At 38.4% G+C, this 19,822-nt stretch overlaps 1 protein-coding gene across 3 annotated transcripts in view; it reads left to right on the plus strand.

Annotated features, from left to right (window-relative positions):
- NKAIN3 (sodium/potassium transporting ATPase interacting 3) overlaps positions 1 to 19,822 on the plus strand; it is a 764,304-nt gene that overhangs the window by 724,518 nt on the left and 19,964 nt on the right. Inside the window, exon 7 of one of the 3 annotated variants that reach the window (XM_073018120.1) lies at positions 1,845 to 1,939. The exons of 1 other annotated variant lie outside the window; for it this stretch is intronic. In XM_073018120.1, coding sequence (XP_072874221.1) covers positions 1,845 to 1,898 — 54 coding nt within the window. In that variant the 3' untranslated portion in view covers positions 1,899 to 1,939. Of the gene's footprint in view, positions 1 to 1,844; positions 1,940 to 19,822 lie in introns of those variants that run through there. One more of the 3 variants, XM_073018122.1, reaches the window with a different exon arrangement.

Below are 19,822 nucleotides of genomic sequence, written 5' to 3' on the forward strand. Positions count from 1 at the left end.
TCTCTTGTTGCCTTATCCTCACTCTCAAAGAGATTCATGTATTGGATGGAAAAATAAACCCTGAAAATTCCTTCTAATGTAAAGATTGCATAAAACTATTCCACCATTATAATCCCATCCCTTTCTCTTTTAGTTTAAATCCCTGTGAAAATGCCAAGGAGTAGAAAGGGTAGACACTGATATTCAGAATGTAGAGAACAGATGAGCAGAGGAAATGTGATGGGGCACAGGGAGAGGCCTGGAGGATTCCCACTCCTGAGGCATGCAGGAGGGAGTTGTTCTCTAGATGAGTTCTAGGCGCTTGGGTGGATATTTTGTGGTCATTTTCTTCATGCTGTACAATGAGAAGAGTGGCAAACAAAAAGTAAAACTGTTGGGAAATTTTTCAGCCATTCCAAATTATAACTGAAGAGTTCACTCCAACGCATAAAGTCATCAAACTGAAGTGGAGGAAAAGGAGTTGCTAGATGTGGTTATGAAGAGAGTGTGAAACGCAGTGTGTTGGAATGATGCTTACAATTTAGTTGAAGGAAGAAAACTTGCATGCCTGGGTGAAGAAATTAATCATGAGGCCTGGATGCCACTAGCTGTACATAGGGAAGAGCTGATAGCCTGAGAGTTGCTCTTAGCAGGATGAGAAAGCAAAATGGCTGAGGGAGAAGTGGAAGTCTTCTGCAGTGGAGAAGAATTTTCTTCTGCAGTGGAGAAGAAATTTCACCCAAACCTTCAAAGGTGAGTAGGGTTTGAATGAGCTAAGACTTTTCACAGGAGAGAAACTGTGAGAGCAAAAGTGTTCAACAGATGTTTATGAAGTATCAACTACGCAGTAGGTACTGTGTTAAGGTTGACACTGTGCAAAGATGCAGAAGCTGATGCCCTAACATTTCAAAGGCTTACTGCTTAGGATAGAATAAGCAGAGTCGTTTTCAAAAGTGTGGAGACAGCAGTGATTGGAGATGGGGATCTGTATGAGTCAGGGTTCTCCAGAGAAACAGAACCAGTAGAGTGTGTGTCTCTGTGTGTGTGTGTGCCTGTGTGTGTGTGTGTGTGTGTGTGTCCGCACATGCCTGCATCTGGGGGCTGGCAGACTGGAGGCCCAAGGAAGAGATGCAGCTCAAGTCCAAAGACAGTCTGGAGGCAGACTTTCTTCTTCCACAAGAGACCTCAGTCTTTTCTCTTAAGGCCTTACACAGATTACATGAGGCCCACCCACATTACAGAGGGCAATCTGCTCTACTCAAAGTCTACTGATTTAAATGTTAATATCTTTTTAAAACAAAAAAAAATAACAAAAAATAAAAAATAAAAATAAAAAACCTTTACAGTGAGAGGTAAACTGAAGTTTTACCAAACATCTGGACACCATGGCCTGGCCATGCTGACGCATAAAAGTAGCCATCACAGGATGGGATGTGTGTAAGGAACATGAGTCATTGGTTGGGTGTTATGAAAGCAAGAGCAGGATGATCTTGAGCACTTAACCACCAGCATACTGTAGAAAGAACAGGCTATGCGAATATCTCATAGTTTGGGGACACAACATTACCCTGTTATCTTTATTCTTAAGAAAAACAATAGCGACTACTCCACATCATACAGCAATTACTGTGTGGTTGGCACTTCTCTCCCAGGAAATCATCCAGCACTCTGATGATGATGCCCAATTACCACGCCCTAATTTGAAAAGCGGAAGGCCCAAGTTTCTAACTTTCTTATTGCTACAGTCAGACAGCACCAGGTGCACCCAGGAGCTATTTTGCATTTCAAAAGGCCTGGATGAATATAAAAGATATTGAGCTGTCAGCTTTGAAGTTCTTGAAAGCAATTCGTATTTTCTGTTTTAGGTCGAAATAAGTAATGACATTGAACCAGAAATGCGGCTGCTGAACTTGACTTAGGGAGCAAAGGACCATTGACTGCGCACCTCGGTGGATCCGACCCGCCTCACGTTCCTTCCAGAGGCTGGACTGTGCTTCCTGGCTTTCCCACAAATCATGGAGTTCTTTGGTCACAGCCTTTGTATTATTAGCATTGTTCTCTAGATGAGTTCTAGGTGCTTCGGTGGGTAATTTTTTAGTTGTTTCCTTCTTATACGAACACTTGTAAATTGTAAAAAAACAAAAGAAAAAACAGAATTTGGTTTTAAATTTTTAACAATATTTAATGTGAGGCATGCAAAATGAAAAATCAAATCTGTGAAAACCTTCTACAGTCAATTCTAAGAGAAATCTCAGTGTGTGCTGTGGAGATATTAAGTCAGCACTGCTGACTGTTGAAGTTATTCTAGGCCTGATGAATTTGTTTTAGCAGACCTTACCTTTGGTTATCAGCCACCAAAGTAGACCCTGTGACAGCTGATAAATGGGTACAAATAATAGATTCAGCTTTTGAATTGAATATGGGTAATTTTTTCGATGCCATAAAACAAAACATGGAATCCTCCTTTGTTCTTGACGTCTTAAAACCCAGAACAATATTATGGCAATATAAATTTTCAGACTTGTGCATATCTTGTTTTTCCTGATACACACACACACACACACACACACACATATATACACATATTGTGGGCACATGGAAGAATAAAAGGATTAGTAGAGCCCCTTTCCCCTTTGGAGGGAATATGGGTATCTCTGAGGTCCATATTTTCTACTCATTATTCCATTCCTGACACTGCTGTCAGACCTAAACATACAGCTCATACAGCTTGGGGGACAGAAATCACAAACATAGTCCTGCAGTCAGGAACTTTGCTCTTAGGGTATTCAAAAGAAGCCTGAAACTACTGTGACATTCTTTATAAATACTTCTACAGGAGAATTCACGTTTGAGCAACATCAGCTTTTCTTTCTCCTACTCCTTCCCAAAAATGAAGAAAATGATATGGGAAGCAATTATTGGTGGAAAAAAGAAGTGTCTTGAAAATGCATCACAGTTGTGTTTTTTAACTGGCACAAAATTTACATATGGTAAAATGCACAAATATTAATGGTATGATTTGTTTAGTTTTGAAAAATGTACATATCCATGTAACCAAGGCCTCAATCAAAATGCGGAACATTTCCGTCACTTTAGAAAATTCCCTTATGCCCTCTTTCAGGCAATGCCTACATTCTCACAGACAACCACTGTACTAATTTTCATCATCACTGATAATTTGATCTCTTCTAAATATAAAATATATACTCTTTTCACATCACTTTTGCCCACACTTCTCAATCACTATTTTTTATATGAAAACAAGTTTTGCTCACTTCATGTAACAACCACAGTGAAGCTCCCTGTAGGCCAGAAAGTTGTGAATATGTGGTTGTTAACTCAGCCCGTGCATCTCTAAGAAGTCAGTCTATTAACCACCTAAAACTGTTACAAATGTTTGTATGTGTGTAAAAGTCTTCTTTTCTTCTTGTTCTTCTTTTGGAGCCTGTAGGTTTCATGAAACTCTGTTAAGAATCAGAGTTTAATGTGACAAAATTTGCCTTCATTCCTCCAAGCTCATCACAACCATGGTGAGCCATTTGGAGACCTAATTTACTCACTAGCCTCCAGATTATACCCCTTTAATGCACTGGTACCCACAAACTCCCATCACTTTTTATTCTACTTAATACATCCAAAGTCAAATAAAGAAAAGCTGGCAGGGACTTTGAAGATGGTGGAATCCAAGCCACTATTCTGCAGATGAGGGGGCTGAAGCCTAAGGGATTTGGTGAACTTGTCCAGAGCCTGTATCTGTACACAGTGTCAAGAGCCATAGCCAGTGGACAGAGAACATGGGAGCAAAAGTTGGGGTTTGGGTCCCATCTACCACCGTGTTCTTGGACAGTGTTTGACATCTCTGCACTACAGTTTTCCTCATCTATGAAATGGAACTGTGATCCCTACCTCCCAAAGGTGAGGTGAGAATTTAACGAAAAATGTAAAAAAAAAAAAAAAAAAAAAAAAATCTCAGTACACGGTGAAGCACTCCACAATTAAAGGAGGTGATTATTATTAATAATGTCAAAACACTCCCCTGTACCCTGTCTGGAGCTCTTGCTTTCCACTCAAGCACTATGAAGAGCCGACGGAAACAACAAACTCTGTTTTTTTAAAAAGCAGCTGGGAAAATGTTGCCCAAGTTTAAATGATTGGAAATAAACTAAAAAAATACTTTAATTTAAAAGTAACTTTTATATTCAAATTCCAAAACTAATGCCAATAATTATTGTTAGTGTTGTTACGATTATTGAAAAAGCTGATAAAACATCAAAACTGTAGAGGATCAGTAAAACAGAAGGATAAAGTGAGTATTCAAATATTTTAAACTATCACTTAATTACGCCCACACATACACATGCAAGTAAAACATGGTTAACATTTCACAAAACAGAACCATACTAAATTTTGTTTCTATTTTATCTTCACATGAATTTGTACATACTTCTGGTAGGCATTGCAGAATCTAAATTTTGTCTAAGTGCAGAAAACAGCTTTGAGGAGAAAATCCTTACATTAGTGATTTGTCTATTAATATGCAATATAGGCAGCTATTTAATATGGTATATATGTTTTCATTTTTAATCTTTCTTGACTTAAATATGAAGTTATAACTGTTTCAATCCCCAACCTCAGCAGTCCATAAAGATTGTCCTAACATTCTGGATATTTGCCACTCATCAGAAACAAGTTAGATTGATCTGCCACCTCCTCTTCTCTCTTTTCTTCTCCCTGCCTCTCATCTTCCTGGCTACTCTTTGGGGGCTATGCTTCTGTAAGACAAAGGGAAAAATAGAAGTGCAGAGTTGTACAGTAATACTCGGCAATTATCCATTAATCTGAGTAATTCCAATGCAGTACTGTCACAGTTACTGTTCCATAGAAATGAGCGTTTGCAGTTCTTGCTTTTGCCTGCAGTCTTAGAGAATGCACTCTGCATTGTGCATATCCATTAGGGTTTTCAGCAAAGACGTGGTCACTACACGCACTGTGTGTTCTTGCCAAACCTCAGCTTCTCCATATGCAATTGTGTGTCTGGTCAGAGTAAGGGAAAATGAATGCACCCCTTAGCTTGTATTCATTGGTCAGAATCTTAACTATCTTAAGAGATGGTGTAGTTCTAAATTCAATAGCTCTCCTCAGAAGTGGCCCTGGCAAAACTGAAGATAGGACATCCACTGCTCTTTAGCCTCTAGTGCTGACTGGAATGGAGAGGTGAACATTTAAAGCCAGTGTTTTTCCTCTTGGAGCCACCTTAGCACTGAGTCTTATAAACCTTGGCCAGCCCTTCCCCAGGCTGTGCCTTCTATCTTCTGTGAATGATGCATCTTTTCTTAAGTGTCTTCTGCTGACCTCATGCAGCACCGCAGGAAGTTGGGATGCTTTCCAGCTTACTTTTTCTTTATTTGAGCTTCTGGTCATGTTTCAAAGCCAGCAAAATCTAAGCAAGGGAGTTATAGGGAGGGTTAGAGAATTACCCAAAGGACACAAAATGTCTTGGGGTGTGGAACAGCACACATCAGAGAAATCTCAAACATCTCTTAGGAGAATCCCTAAATGTGTATATCCCCAAGTATCTTAGCCTTCCACCTGCCACATAAAGCGAGGGTATGTGTCCCTCAAATGAAAAAAAATGAAAATACACTTTCTTACCACTTCAAATCTGGGAGGTGGTTGGCTCATTTGTTTTGAAGACAACTCGACAATTTGCCCTAGCAAAATATTGATTTCTTTGATTTTTCCTTCAGAAAAATAAGCCCTGCAATTCCTATAGACCTAAATAAGGGAGGCAGCCAGCTTCAAGAGGCTGGCTCTAACAAAATATATGCCAAGGCTGCCATCTGTCTCACTTAATGAATGGGAAACTCTGATTGAGAAGAATTTGTCTTCATTAAAACCAACTAAAATGTACATTGCAAATCTGAGGAAAACCATCATGACTCCTTGCTAAATTGAGAAGCAAAAACCAAAATTTCTCTTTTCAATCTTTGCAAATTAAAAAGGAATCTTGCCGAGAATAAACAAATCTTCATTTCTTACTTAATTTAAAAACGAATGGTGTCCCCAAATGTGGTCTATTCTGGCTAATTATTTTTTAAGCAAATTCTCACTTATTCTTTCTGAGTCACTTTACTATGTAACTAGGATAAATTTCATAGTTGATTAGAATGCAAATGTTCTAACTTGACATTTTTGCCCAAGATACATTCTTTCCAGGTATAGCTGAATTAAGTAGGAAAAATATAAGTAATTGCTCTTTTAAAACTATAGCAACTTGAATGCCTGGGTTTTACTTCCATCTAATTTAAAAGTTATCTGTAACATTTGTTTGATAGAAGATCTGTTGAAGTGTCTAAGAATCATGTTGAAATATTTGTGATAAACAGGCCCACAACTGAAAGATATTATGCCCAAAAGTGAACTGACAGAGGAAAGTACTCCTCATATAACTACATAGTGAGCAATTTAGAAAGGGAACAGATGACCAGACACAGTGGCCCATGCCTATAATTCCAAAGCTTTGGGAAGTTGAGGTGAGAGGATCACTTGAGGCCAGGAGTTCAAGACCAGCTTGGGCAAAATTGTGAGACCCTATCTCTACAAAAACAAACAAACGAACAACAACAACAATAAATACCTTAAAAATCTTTAAATTAGCCAAGTGTGGTGGCACATACCTATGATCCCAGCCACTTTAGGGACTGAGGGAAGAAGATTACTTGAGCCCAGGAATTAGAGGCTGCAGTGAGTGCACTACTACACTCCAGCCTAGGCAATAGAGCAAGAGCCTGTCTCTAAAAAGAGAGAGAGAGAGAGAGAGAAGAAATAGATATGTTTTAATTATTAGAAGAATGTATTTATCAATAAAGAATTCTCAAAAAAATGGAATTATCAAAAAATTCTAAAGTTATAGGTAGTGTCTCTTTTTCATCTTAAAGAGCTTAGCTTCTTATTGAAGACTAAAAGAAAAAGGCCACTTCTTGAAGGTGGATACAGCTTCTTAAATATTGGTATTTGTGGAAAAATGTGGTGACAAGCAAAAAAATGAATCATCTTTCTTGAACTTGCATTCATACAAAGGGTAAGAATCTTGTTAAATGCTAAACATTTTTAAAAACTGAAATATTTAAATAATCCAAAATATGCTGTAGTTTAAACTTGATAGCTAAGTTAAGTAAAAAGAAGAAAAGAATAGAAGGTAGAAAGGAAGGGAGAGGGAAATGGAGAGAAGGTGAGGAAGAGAAAGAGAAAGAAAGGGAATGGACAAGGAGACAGGAAGGAAGAATCCAAAGCTGAAAGTCACCTAACTGGGATTTGAACAATGTCAATTCTTAACTCAGAATTTTGTTCTTGTTTCTTTGATTGACTAAAAACATTGAATCATTTTCCATGTAAGGCATGTGTTTCCTTTCCTCTTCAGAGTTATTAAGGACCCAATAATCTATCCATTTCTTCTCATAGAATTTGCTTTGGCAGACAACTTAGTCTATGTTAGTTAGGATTAGGCTTACCTACAAGTGACAGAAAATGAAAAATGACAATAGATTAAATAAGATAGAGGTATATTTCTCTTTTTATTTCAAAATTCTGGAGAGAGTCAGCAAAGAGCTGGATGTGATTTCCCTAGAGACAAGGACCGAGACTCCTCTCTTGTTGCTTCATCCTCTGTGGCCACCATTTTCAAGACCATAACATGACTCAAAATGGCTGCTGAAGCGTCAGCCATTGGTTTTGTATTCTGACCTTGGAGGTGGAAAAGGAACAAAAGGAGTGTTTCTTTCCTTTAAGGATATGCCTCAGAAGTACACACACTACTTCTGCTTACATCTCATTAGCCAAAACTTGGTCCACCCCCAACTTTGCTGCAAAGAAAGCTGGGTATTATAGTCTTTATTCTTAATGACTTTATGCTTAACTAAAAATTAAGAGCTTTGCTGGACATGGTGGCTTATGCCTGTAATTCCAGCAATCTGAAAGGCCAAGGCATGCAGATCACTTGAACTCACAAGTTCGAGACCAACGTGAGCAATATGGCAAAACCCCATATCTATAAAAAATACAAAAATTAGCCAGGTGTGGTGGTGAGTGCTTGTAGTCCCAGCTACTTGGGAGGCTGAAATGGGAGGATTGTTTGAACCTGTCAGACGGAGGTTGCAGTTAGCCAAGATCATGCCAATGCACTCCAGCTTGGGAGATGGAGCCAAACCTTGTCTCAAAAAACAAAGGCGGGGGGGCTTCCTTTTTTAGTAAGAAGGAAAAATATTTATAAAATAATACTTAGCAGTTTCAATCACACAGTTCAAACTAATTGACACTTCTTGGAATAGTGTTTTCATTTATAGTACTTTAATTATAACACATTCCAGAAAAATGTACATATATTCTTCAGTACTGTGAGAAATTTAATGATCGAGTCTGAGAAATGAGAATTTCTGCCTCATCTTGTTTCCTTATCTTGTCTTTGTGGTTAGAAAGAAATGAAAATAAATTGATGGCACTACATCCTTCTATGTTTCCCATAATTTTGCAGGCAGGTTTAGCTATTCTTCTCTAGAATTGAATTTAAAATTCTAGAGCCAATCTAACATTTTGCTTGGTCCTCATTATCCTGCCACAATAAATTAATTCTTCTATGGTTGTAACACTTAGCTATTTTATTTTGGTAGGACCTTCTCTTCCGAATTGATTAGTAGTGTTATTATTTTCTTGTTATTCAATTTAACAAGTACATAATCAACATCAGTGCTTAGGAAGTCAGGGGTAGGAGAGAAAAATAAGAAGTATATAATCTTTTCTCTTATTTTCTCTCAGTAAAAGTTAGACCTATTTTTCCCTTCATCTATTTTTCTTCAGGAACATGATACTGGCTGAAGTGGAATGATTATTCAAATTGTCCAAAAAATATGCAAGTGAGGGAATTTAGAAAAGTTTGTAATTGTGTATATATATATATATACTGGTGTAAAATAGGACTTTTTATTTTTATTTTTTACCACCAGAGTATGTTGATACATCAAATGTCAGTCTTTGTCTTCCTAGTTTTTCAAATAGAAAAGTGATACTAACATCAATAATTAAACTTCCTAAGATTTTTTTTGTCTCTCTCTGAATCAAGTTCATTGTCTGCTTACGTGCTTCTCAGTTGACATTTACGAAGGCAGATTACACACATGGCACATTGGTGAATAAATCCACCCCAAAATTCCTTTGCAGATCTTGAGTATTTGCCATTAATCTCCATGATTTATTTACATTCTTTTTTCATATGTATACTTTAAGTTCTGGGATACATGTGCAGAACATGCAGGTTTGTTACATAGGTGTACATGTGCCATGATGGTTTGCTACACCCATCAACTCATCATCTACATTAGGTATATCTCCTAATGTTATCCCTCCCCTTGGCCCCATCCCCCAACAGGCCCCAGTGTATGATGTTGCCCTTCCTATGCCCATATGTTCTCATTGTTCAACTCCCACTTATGAGTGAGAACATGCAGTGTTTGGCTTTTTGTTCTTGTGTTAGTTTGCTGAGAATGATGGTTTTCAGCTTCATCCATGTCCCTGCAAAGGACACTAACTCATTTTTTATGGCTGCATAGTATTCCATGATGTTTATGTGCCACATTTTCTTTATCCAATCTAACATTGATGGGCATTTGGGTTGGTTCCAAGTCTTTGCTATTGTGAATAGTGCCGCAATAAAAGTAGGAGTGCATGTGTCATTATCGTAGAATGATTTATAATCCTTTGGGTATATACCCAGTAAGGGGATTGCTGGATCAAATGGTATTTCTAGTTCCAGATCCTTGAGGAATTGACACACTATCATCCACAATGATTGAACTAAATTACGCTCCCACCAACAGTGTTAAGAGCATTCCTATTTCTCCACATCCTCTTCAGCATTTGTTGTTTACTTTTTAATGATCACTATTCTAACTGGCATGAGATGGTATCTTATTGTGGTTTTGATTTACATTTCTCTAACAACCAGTGATGATGAGATATTTTTTATGATTTTTGGCCACATAAATGTCTTCTTTTACGAAGTGTCTATTCATATCGTTAAACCACTTTTTGATGTTTTTTTTTTCTTGTAAATTTAAGTTCCTTGTAGATTCTGGATATTAGCCCTTTGTCGGATGGATAGGTTGCAAAAATTTTCTCCCATTCTGCAGGTTGCCTGTTCACTCTGATAATAGTTTCTTTTGCTATAGAGAAGCCCTTTAGTTTAATTAGATCCCATTTGTCAATTCTGGATTTTGTTGACATTGCTTTTAGTATTTTAGTCATGAAGTATTTGTCCATGCCCATGTCCTGAATGGTATTGCCTGGGTTTTCTTCTAGGGTTTTTATGGTTTTGAGTTTTACATTTAAGTCTTTAAACCATCTTGAATTAATTTTTGTATAAGATGTAAGGAAGGGGTCCAGTTTCAGTTTTCTGCATATGGCTAGCATTTTCCCAGCACCATTTATTAAATAGGAAACCCTTTCCCCATTGCTTGCTTTTGTCAGGTTTATCAAAGATCAGATGGTTGTAGATGTGTAGCGTTATTTCTGAGGGCTCTGTTCAGTTCCATTGGTCTATATATATATATGTTTTGGCACAAGTACTATGCTGTTTTGGTTACTGTAGCCTTGTTGTATAGTTTGAAGTCAGGTAGCATGATGCCTCCAGCTTTGTTCTTTTTGCTTAGAATTGTTTTGGCTATACGGACCCTTTTTTGGTTCCATATGAAATTTAAAGTAGTTTTTTCTAATTCTGTGAAGAAAGTCAATGTTAGCTTGATGGAAATAGCATTGAATCTATAAATTAGTTTGGGCAGTATGGCCATTTTTAGGATATTGATTCTTCCTATCCATGAACATGGAACGTTTTTCCATTTGTTTATGTCCTCTCTTATTTCCTTGAGCAGTGGTTTGTAGTTCTTGAAGAGGTCCTTCACATCCCTTGTAAGTTGTATTCCTTGGTATTTTATTCTCTTTGTAGCAATTGTGAATAGGAGTTCACTCACAATTTGGCTCTCTGTTTGTCTATTATTGGTACATAGGAATGCTTGTGATTTTGGCACATTGATTTTGTATCCTGCAACTATCCTGAAATTGCTTATCAGCTTAAGGAGTTTTGGGACTGAGATGATGGGGTGTTCTAAATATACAACCATATCATCTGCAAACAGAGGCAATTTGACTTCCTCTCTTCCTGTTTGAATATGCTTTATTTCTTTCTCTTGCCTGTTTGCCCTGACCAGAACTTCCAATACTATGTTGAATAGGAGTGGTGAGAGAAGCCATCCTTGTCTTGTGCAAGTTTTCAAAGGGAATGCTTCCAGCTTTTGTCCATTCAGTGTGATATTTGCTGTGGGTTTGTCATAAACAGCTCTTATTATTTTGAGATATGTTCCATCAATACCTAGTTTATTGAGTGTTTTTAGCATGAAGGAGTGTTGAATTTTGTTGAAGGCCTTTTCTGTGTCTGTTGAGATAATCATTTGGAATTTGTCATTGGTTCTGTTTATGTGATGGATTACATTCATCGATTTGCATATGTTGAACCAGCCTTGCATCTCAGGGATGAAGCTGACTTGATCATGGTGGGTAAGCTTTTTAATGTACTGCTGGATTCAGTTTGCCAGTGTTTTATTGGAGATTTTCGCATAGATGTTCATCAGAGATATTGGCCTGAAATTTTCATGTTTTTGTTGTGTCTCTGGCAGGGTTTGGTTTCAGATGATGCTGGCCTCAAAATATGAGTTAGGGAGGAGTCCTTCTTTATCTACTGTTTGGAATAGTTTCAGAAGGAATGGTACCAGCTCCTCTTTGTACCTCTGGTAGTGTTTGACTGTGAGTCCCTCTGGTCCTGGGCTTTTTTTGGTTGGTAGGGTACTAATTACTGCCTCAATTTCAGAACTTGTTGTTGGTCTATTCAGGGATTCAACTTCTTCCTGGTTTAGTCTTGGTAGGGTGAATGTGTCCAGGAATTTATCCATTTCTTCTAGATTTTTTAGTTTATTTGGGTGGAGGGATTTGTAGTATTCTCTGATGGTAGTTTGCATTTCTATAGGATTAGTGGTTATCTCCCCTTTGTCACTTTTTATTGTATCTATTTGATTCTTCTCTATTTTCTTCTTTATTTGCCTGGCTAGCCATCTATCTATTTTGTTAATCTTTTCAAAAAACCATCTCCTGGATTCATTGATTTTTTTTGAAGGATTTTTCATATCTCCTTCAGTTCTGTTCTGATCTTAGTTATTTCTTGTCTTCTGCTAGCTTTTGAAATAGTTTGCTCTTGTTTCTCTAATTCTTTTAATTGTGACCTTAGCATGTTGATTTTAGATGTTTCCTACTTTCTCCTGTGGGCATTTAATATTATAAATGTCCCTCTAAGCAGTGCTTTAGCTGTGTCCCAGAGAGTATGGTATATTGTGTCTTTGTTCTTGTTGGTTTCAAATAACTTATTTATTTATTTCTGCCGTAATCTCATTATTTTCCCATGAGTCATTCAGAAGCAGGTTGTTCAGTTTCCAAGTAGTTGTGTGGTTTGGAGTGAGTTTCTTAATCCTGAGTTCTAATTTGATTTCACTGTGGTCTGAGAGACTGTTTGTTATGGTTTTCATTCTTTTGCATTTGCTGCTGAGTGTTTTACTTCTAGTTATATCGTCGATTTTAGAAAAAGTGCTATGTGGTGCTGAGGAGACTATATATTCTGTTGATTTGGTGTGGAGAGTTCTGTAGATATCTATTAGGTCTTCCAGGTCAAGAGGTGAGTTCAAGTCCTGAATATCCTTGTTAATTTTCTATCTCGGTGATCTGTCTAATATATACAGTGGAATGTTAAAGTCTCCCGCTATTAATTGTGTGAGAGTCTAAGTCTCTTTGTAGGTCTCTAAGAACTTGCTTTATGAATCTGTCTGGGTGCTCCTGTATTGGATGCATACATATTTAGGATAGTTAGCGCTTCCTGTTGCATGATTCCTTTACTATTATGTAATGGCCTTCTTTGTCTGTTTTGATCTTTGTTGGTTTAAAGTCTGTTTTATCAGAGACTAGGATTGCAACCCTTGTTTTTTTTTTTGTTGTTGTTGTTGTTGCTGTTTTTGCTTTCCATTAGTTTGGTAAATATCCCTCCATCCCTTTATTTTGAGCCTATGTGTGTCTTTGCACACAAGATGGATTTCTTGAATACAGCACACCAATGGGTCTTGACTCTATCCAATTGCCAGTGTGTGCCTTTTTATTGGGGCATTTAGCCCATTTACCATTAACCATTTACATTTAAGGTTAATATTGTTATGTGTGATTTTGATTCTGTCATTATGATGCTAGCTGGTTATTTTGCCCATTAATTGATGCAGCTTCTTCATAGTGTTGATGGTCTTTACATTTTGGGTTGTTTTTACAGTGGTTGATACCAGTTGTTCCTTTCCATATTCAGTGCTTCTTTCAGAAGCTCTTGTAAAGGCATGCTTGGAGATGACAAAATTCCTCAGCATTTGCTTGTCTGTAAAGGATTTTATTTCTCCTTCACTTATGAAGCTTAGTTTGGCTGGATATGAAATTCTGGGTTGAAAATGTGTATCTTTAAGAATGTTGAATATTGGCCCCACTCTCTTCTGGCTTATAGGGTTTCTGTTGAGAGATCTGCTGTTAGACTGATGGGCTTCCCTCTGTGGGTAACCTGACGTGTATCTCTGGCTGCCCTTAACATTTATTCCTTCATTTCAACCTTGGTGAATCTGACAATTATATGTCTTGGGGTTGCTCTTCTCAAGGAGTATCTTTGTGGTGGTCTCTGCATTTCCTGAATTTGAATGTTGGCCTGCCTTGCTAGACTGGGAAAGTTCTCCTGAATAATATCCTGAAGAATTTTTTCCAACTTGATTCCATTCTCCCCATCACTTTCAGGTACACCTATCAAAAGTAGATTTGGTCTTTTCACATAGTACCATATTTCTTGGAGGTTTTGTTCATTCCTTTTCAGTTTTTTTTCTTCTAATCTTGTCTTCATGTTTTATTTCATTAAGTTGATCTTCATTCTCTGATATCCTGTCTTCTGCTTGATCAGTTTGGCTATTGATGAAGTTCTTGTGCTGTGTTTTTCGGCTCCATCAGGTCATTTGTGTTCTTCTCAAAACTGGTTATTCTAGTTAGCAATTCCTCTAACCTTTTATCAAGGTTCTTAGCTTCTTTGCATTAGGTTACAATATGCTCCATTAGCTTTGAGGAGTTTGTTATTACCCATCTTCTGAAGCCTACTTCTCTCAATTCGTCAAACCCATTCCCCATTCGGTATTGTTCCCTTGCTGGTGATGAGTTGTGATCCTTTGAAGGAGAAGAGCCATTCTGATTTTGGGAATTTTCAGCCTTATTGAACTGGTTTTTCCTCATTTTTGTGGATTTATCTACCTTTGGTCTTTGCTGTTGGTGACCTTTGGATGGAGTGTTTGCATGATCATCCTCTTTGTTGATGTCGATGCTATTGCTTTCCGTTTGTTAGTTTTACTTCTAAAAGTCAGGCCCCTCTTCTGCAGGTCTGCTGGAGTTTTCTGGGAGTTCACTCCAGACCCTGTTTGCATGGTTATCACCAGCAGAGGTTGCAGAACAGCAAAGATTGCTGCCTCGTGCTACTTCTGGAAGCTTCATCCCAGAGGGTCACCTGCCAGATGCTAGCCAGAGCTCTCCTGTATGCAGTGTCTGTCGACCCCTGCTGGGAGGTGTCTCTCCATCAGGAGGCATGGGGGTCAGGGACCCACTTGTGGAGGCAGTCTCTCCCTTAGCAGATCTGCTGCTGTCTTCAGAGCTGGCAGGCAGGAATGTTTAAGTCTGCTGAAGCTGTGCCCACAACTGCCCCTTCCCCCAGGTGCTGTCCCCAGGAGATGGGAGTTTTATCTATAAGCCCCTGACCAGGGCTGCTGGCTTTCTTTCAGAGATGCCCTGCCCAGAGAGGAGGAATCTAGAGAGGCAGTCTGGCTTCAGTGACTTTGCAGTGCTGCGGTGGACTCCACCCAGACTGAACTTCCCTGCAGCTTTGTTTACACTGTGTGGAGAAAACTGCCTACTCAAGTCTCATTAATGGCAGACGCCCCTCCCCCCACCAAGCTTGAGTGTCCCAATTCCACTTCAGACTGCTATGCTGGCAGTGAGAATTTCAAGCCAGTGGATCTTAGCTTGCTGGGCTCCACGGGGGTGGGATCTGCCAAGCAAGACCACTTGGCTCCCTAGCTTCAGCCCCCTTTCCAGGGGAGTGAATGGTTCTGTCTTGCTGGCATTCCCAGGCACCACTGTGGTATGAAAAAAACTCCTGCAACTAGCTCAGTGTCTGCCCAAATGGCCACCCAGTTTTGTGCTTGAAATCCAGGCCCTTGTGGTGTAGGCACCCAAGGGGATCTCCTGGCCTGTGGATTGTGAAGACCATGGGAAAAGCATAGTATCTGGGCTGGAGTGCACCACCCCTCATGGCATGGTCCTTCATGGCTTCCCTTGGCTAAGGGAGGGAGTTCTCCAACCCCTTGCACTTCCCAGGTGAGACAATGCTCCACCTTGCTTCTGCTTGCCCTCCATGGGCTGCACCCACTGTGTAACCAGTCCCAGTGAGATGAACTGAGTATCTCAGTTGGAAATGCAGAAATCACCCACTTTCTGCATTGGTCTTGCTGGGAGCTGCAGACAGGAGCTGTTCCTATTCGACCATCTTGCCTGGGAATCTGTAATTATATTGTATTGCATATTCTTCCTAGGTTGGAGGGGTGTGTGTGTGTGTGTGTGTGTGTGTGTATGTGAGAGACAGAGAGAGAGAGAGAGAAACAGAGAAAAGGAGACAGAGACAGTGAAACAGAAACAGAGACATCTTCCAGGTTCTGCTTATTAAGCAATATCCCATGAAGTCACTGAAAAGTGTTATATTCTCCTAATACCTAGTGTTTGCAAATCTGGCAGTTGTCACCGATAATTTAAACAAGATTGGGTGACTTATTCATGTACATACACATCCACAATCAAACTTTAACAGTCAAGTGTACCCTTTTCTAAATAATCACATTGCTAAAATGTGCCATATGGCCCATTTCTTTAAACAATAAATGGTAAATAATTATTTTAGGGAATGAAAGCTAAAAGAAATAATATGTCTAATACAATGAGTCATTTTCTCTATACAACACAATGTTAGCATCGAAAAGGACCTCAGTGATTCCATTTGCTCCGTTTTCAGATGAGGAGATTGAGGCTGGTAGTTACAGTGGTTTTGCTTCATGTCCCATCCCATCGGGGCTGCTATGCAAGCTCTCAGTCTAGTCTTCTTTCCTCTACACTTGGTGGCCATCAGCTGTAACAAGTCCTGACTAGACCGGGGCTTTGTTGTTGACTACAATTCAATGCCTTTTTTGCCTGTGCTTGTTCTGACCCTGCTAATCAAGGCTGCAGGGCAGCTACAGAAAGACACCTGCTATTGGCTTACTTGCTCTTCGCCTTCCCTCTGCTTGGGTCTGAGCATCAGAAAGCCACCTTCCAGTGGATCTTTGTCTTGCTTTTGTCTTGTCTTTGCTTTTTATTTGTCTTTGCTTTTGTCTTCTCAGGACAAATAAGAAATCCTAGACCTCAGATCACTGTTCTTTGCTTCCCAAAAGACAGAAGAGCTCAGTCCTGGCTGCCATCTTCTTTCTTTACTCTTGGTTTAAATGTAATCCCACATGCCCTAGACAAGCCTCCTGATTATTTTTCATCAAACATAAAAATAGCTTACTTTTAACTGCTGGGTGTCAGTGTCTTCTAAAAATTTTGTTCCTAAGGAAGTGATTTTGCAAATCAATGCTTAAAGTCACTTTTTAACTGCCTCACATAGTTTCATTTCTTTGACAATTCTTTTTAAAGGGGATTGCTCTCTTCTCCTTCTGGTTTCTCAGATCTACTTCTAACCTCAAATAGCAGTCATGCAATGTAGTTTTATAAGATAATATACTAGGACCATCTATCCGATATGAAACCAAGCATAATCATTGCAATTATTTCTAATGAGTTCAGATAATGATAATGCAAATAAGAGTATGACATATGTAAATGTTGATTAGCTTTCTGGTTCCTTCATCGAAACTTACATTGTGTTGCGCAGCCTTTTCTTTGCATTGTCCAGGGGTTTTGTTATTACAAACCATAATATTTAACCCATTTCTTCTACTAATACCTTTTAATACTTGTGTTATGTTATAGCTTTTTATTTTTGACATGTATCTACACCAGAAAAAAATATTCCCTGTACATGGTATTTTTAGGCAAAACATAATGTCTGGAGCACCAAGTGAAATCACAGTGGAGAATAGAATGTTGGACACTTTGTGTGGTATGCTTAGCTTAATTTGTTTCTATGGCACAAGCAAAGCTCATTAATTCCATTTATTATTTTAAGCCACTTGTTTAATGTTATGGATTTTTAAAATCAGTTGGTATTAGAATTTTTAATAACAAAGAGAAAAGCCATTGATTATGGAACTCAAATTATCTAAGGTTTACCCAGAAGACAAAATCACTTGGCCCTCTGTAAAGTTCTCTTTGTGTTCCTAGGCCCGCAAAGTCTTTAGTCTGAAGTCTCAGAGCTTAAATTGCATTTGCCTTGTTAGTCTTTGTCAAAAAGGAAGTTTGGGCAGCAGTTTCAGGGTAGGGTTGAGAAGATAATTCCTGGTCCTGTTTTATTCTTTCCTCATTTGTTCAGTGCTCATGGCCATCTACAACATTCCTTAATTCTATTCTGCCTAACCCTCTTATTTCCACATCTATAAGTATAGTGCTACATAATAATTACAACCTTTAAGAAAATTGAGAGTTTTCATTAAAGGTCTCCTGCAAATCTACGACGCTAGATAACAGATGCTACTAGAAGGCCAGAGTATTAATAGCACCCATGATAACTGTAGTAAGAATATGTCTCATTTTCTTTTAAAGACATAGATATTCTATTTTAATCCTGTAAAACTCAAAGAAAATTTGGGTGTTAACACTTTGAAATACTTCTACCTCCTTAGGGGGAAATCCAAACTGAAAGGAGTTAATATCCACATCAGTTCCTAAAGCAAAATGCCTGACACAGACTAACAAAGCTCTTTCTCATCCTGTAGTAGGAACTTAGGGGTGATAACTCACACTGAGAACTTCTGATCTGAAAACACTAAGGAATTTCTGCCATTGGAGGTTGAAAAAAAAAGACAAAAATGGTCTTCTCAGGTGAGCTTAACTTTCAAATTTTTCTGAGACTTCCTAAATGTGACAAGAACTCTGCTGTGTGGCAACCTCATGTATCCACAACAGAACTAAGAACCAAAAAACAAATAGATCTCTATCCCAATAGATTTTATAAAATCCATACTCTAAAACTCCTAAGTTTTATTTGTAGAAAAGCTCTTTAACCCTTTGTTTAAATCCTATCTACTCTTAATGATACACGGTTCGAATTATCTAAATGGAATAATCTTCAAGCACATAACAGATTAGAAACAGAAAATGAGAAAGGTATAGTAGATATTATGTAAATAAGCAGAAAGAGTGGCAATAATTAAACACACTATCTCTACCTAAAGGAACAGAGATAGAAAACTCATATAAAAATCTAAACTACAGTTTTATGGGAATAGTTAAGGTAAGAGTCTGCAGGCAGCACTGTATTGCTTTACAAAACAGCATTTCATTTATATTATGATGATTTCAGATTACCAATTTAAAAATTCATTTGTGTGAATTAAGAACAGGTACATTTTCTCCAGATACTTTCCCTTCATCTATCCTGAAATTATTAATTATTGACTTTTATTTAAATAAGATATCTTATTTTCATCTGCTGGAAAACTTTTTCTGATAACCATATATATCTTCAATGTCTATAATTTGAATGGAGAGCCCTTTCAGTGTGGCATTTCTGTTTCCTCCATAACCTCACAACGATATGTGGTGGCCCCGCAGTCATCATGGCCTTGTTAATAATTAGGTTGGTGTAAACTATATTTTAGAAAGAGTCTTCCAAAATGCCTCTCCTTCCAAAATGGCTAAAAGGGCAAAGTGTCAGTCATTCTGCAGACACGCTCCACGCATGTTCTGAATAAAAGCCATGGTATAGTGAGATGCTATCTCTCGGGGAAAAAAAAAAAAAATGAATAGATTTTCAAGATTGTGGGCACTGACATGAGTTCTCTAAAATTTTCCCCTTTGATAAATTTTTCTTTACCTAGCTGTTGCCAAACTGTCTCTTCTAGCAGAATGCCCTGATTTTTTTTCAGTTCCAAAGTTACCAAAATCCCAGAAACATTTCACACAAAAGAGAAGCATTTATAGCAAGCATGGGTGTGGCATGTTTTCTCTGTGGGAAGTTGTCATCCTCTACAAGATCTTCCCCACACTCAAAACAAACTTGCTTCCCATCACATTCTTGGTCTGTCAGCACTCTGTAAAAGGAAATCTCATCACCTCTCTGTTGATAGTAGAGCTTATATCAAACTGGGACATGTTTCTTCTTCATTCATGGACAAGTCTGATTTTCTCTCTGGTGTGTAAAACTGACAATACCCACAAGATACTACTGACTTGGAAGTTTCACTGCAGGTTGCCATCATACCAGCATTTGGCAAACTAGCTCCCTAGGTGAGACAGCATTAGATGACCTCCTTCGAGCCACACTACTTGCCAATATCCACTGGGGGACAAATTATGATCACTGCTTCCTTCTTTGAAAACACCCCTGCTGAGTACCTACTGTATGTGAGTCACTGTGCAGGCACTAGAAATATAAAGCAGGAAAAAAAAAAAAAAAAAAAAACAGATTCTACCCACAGGGAGCTCCTAGTCCAGCAGTGAAGAGGTG

Source organism: Chlorocebus sabaeus, chromosome 8 (genome assembly GCF_047675955.1).
Source record: "Chlorocebus sabaeus isolate Y175 chromosome 8, mChlSab1.0.hap1, whole genome shotgun sequence".
NCBI classification, from domain to species: domain Eukaryota; kingdom Metazoa; phylum Chordata; class Mammalia; order Primates; family Cercopithecidae; genus Chlorocebus; species Chlorocebus sabaeus.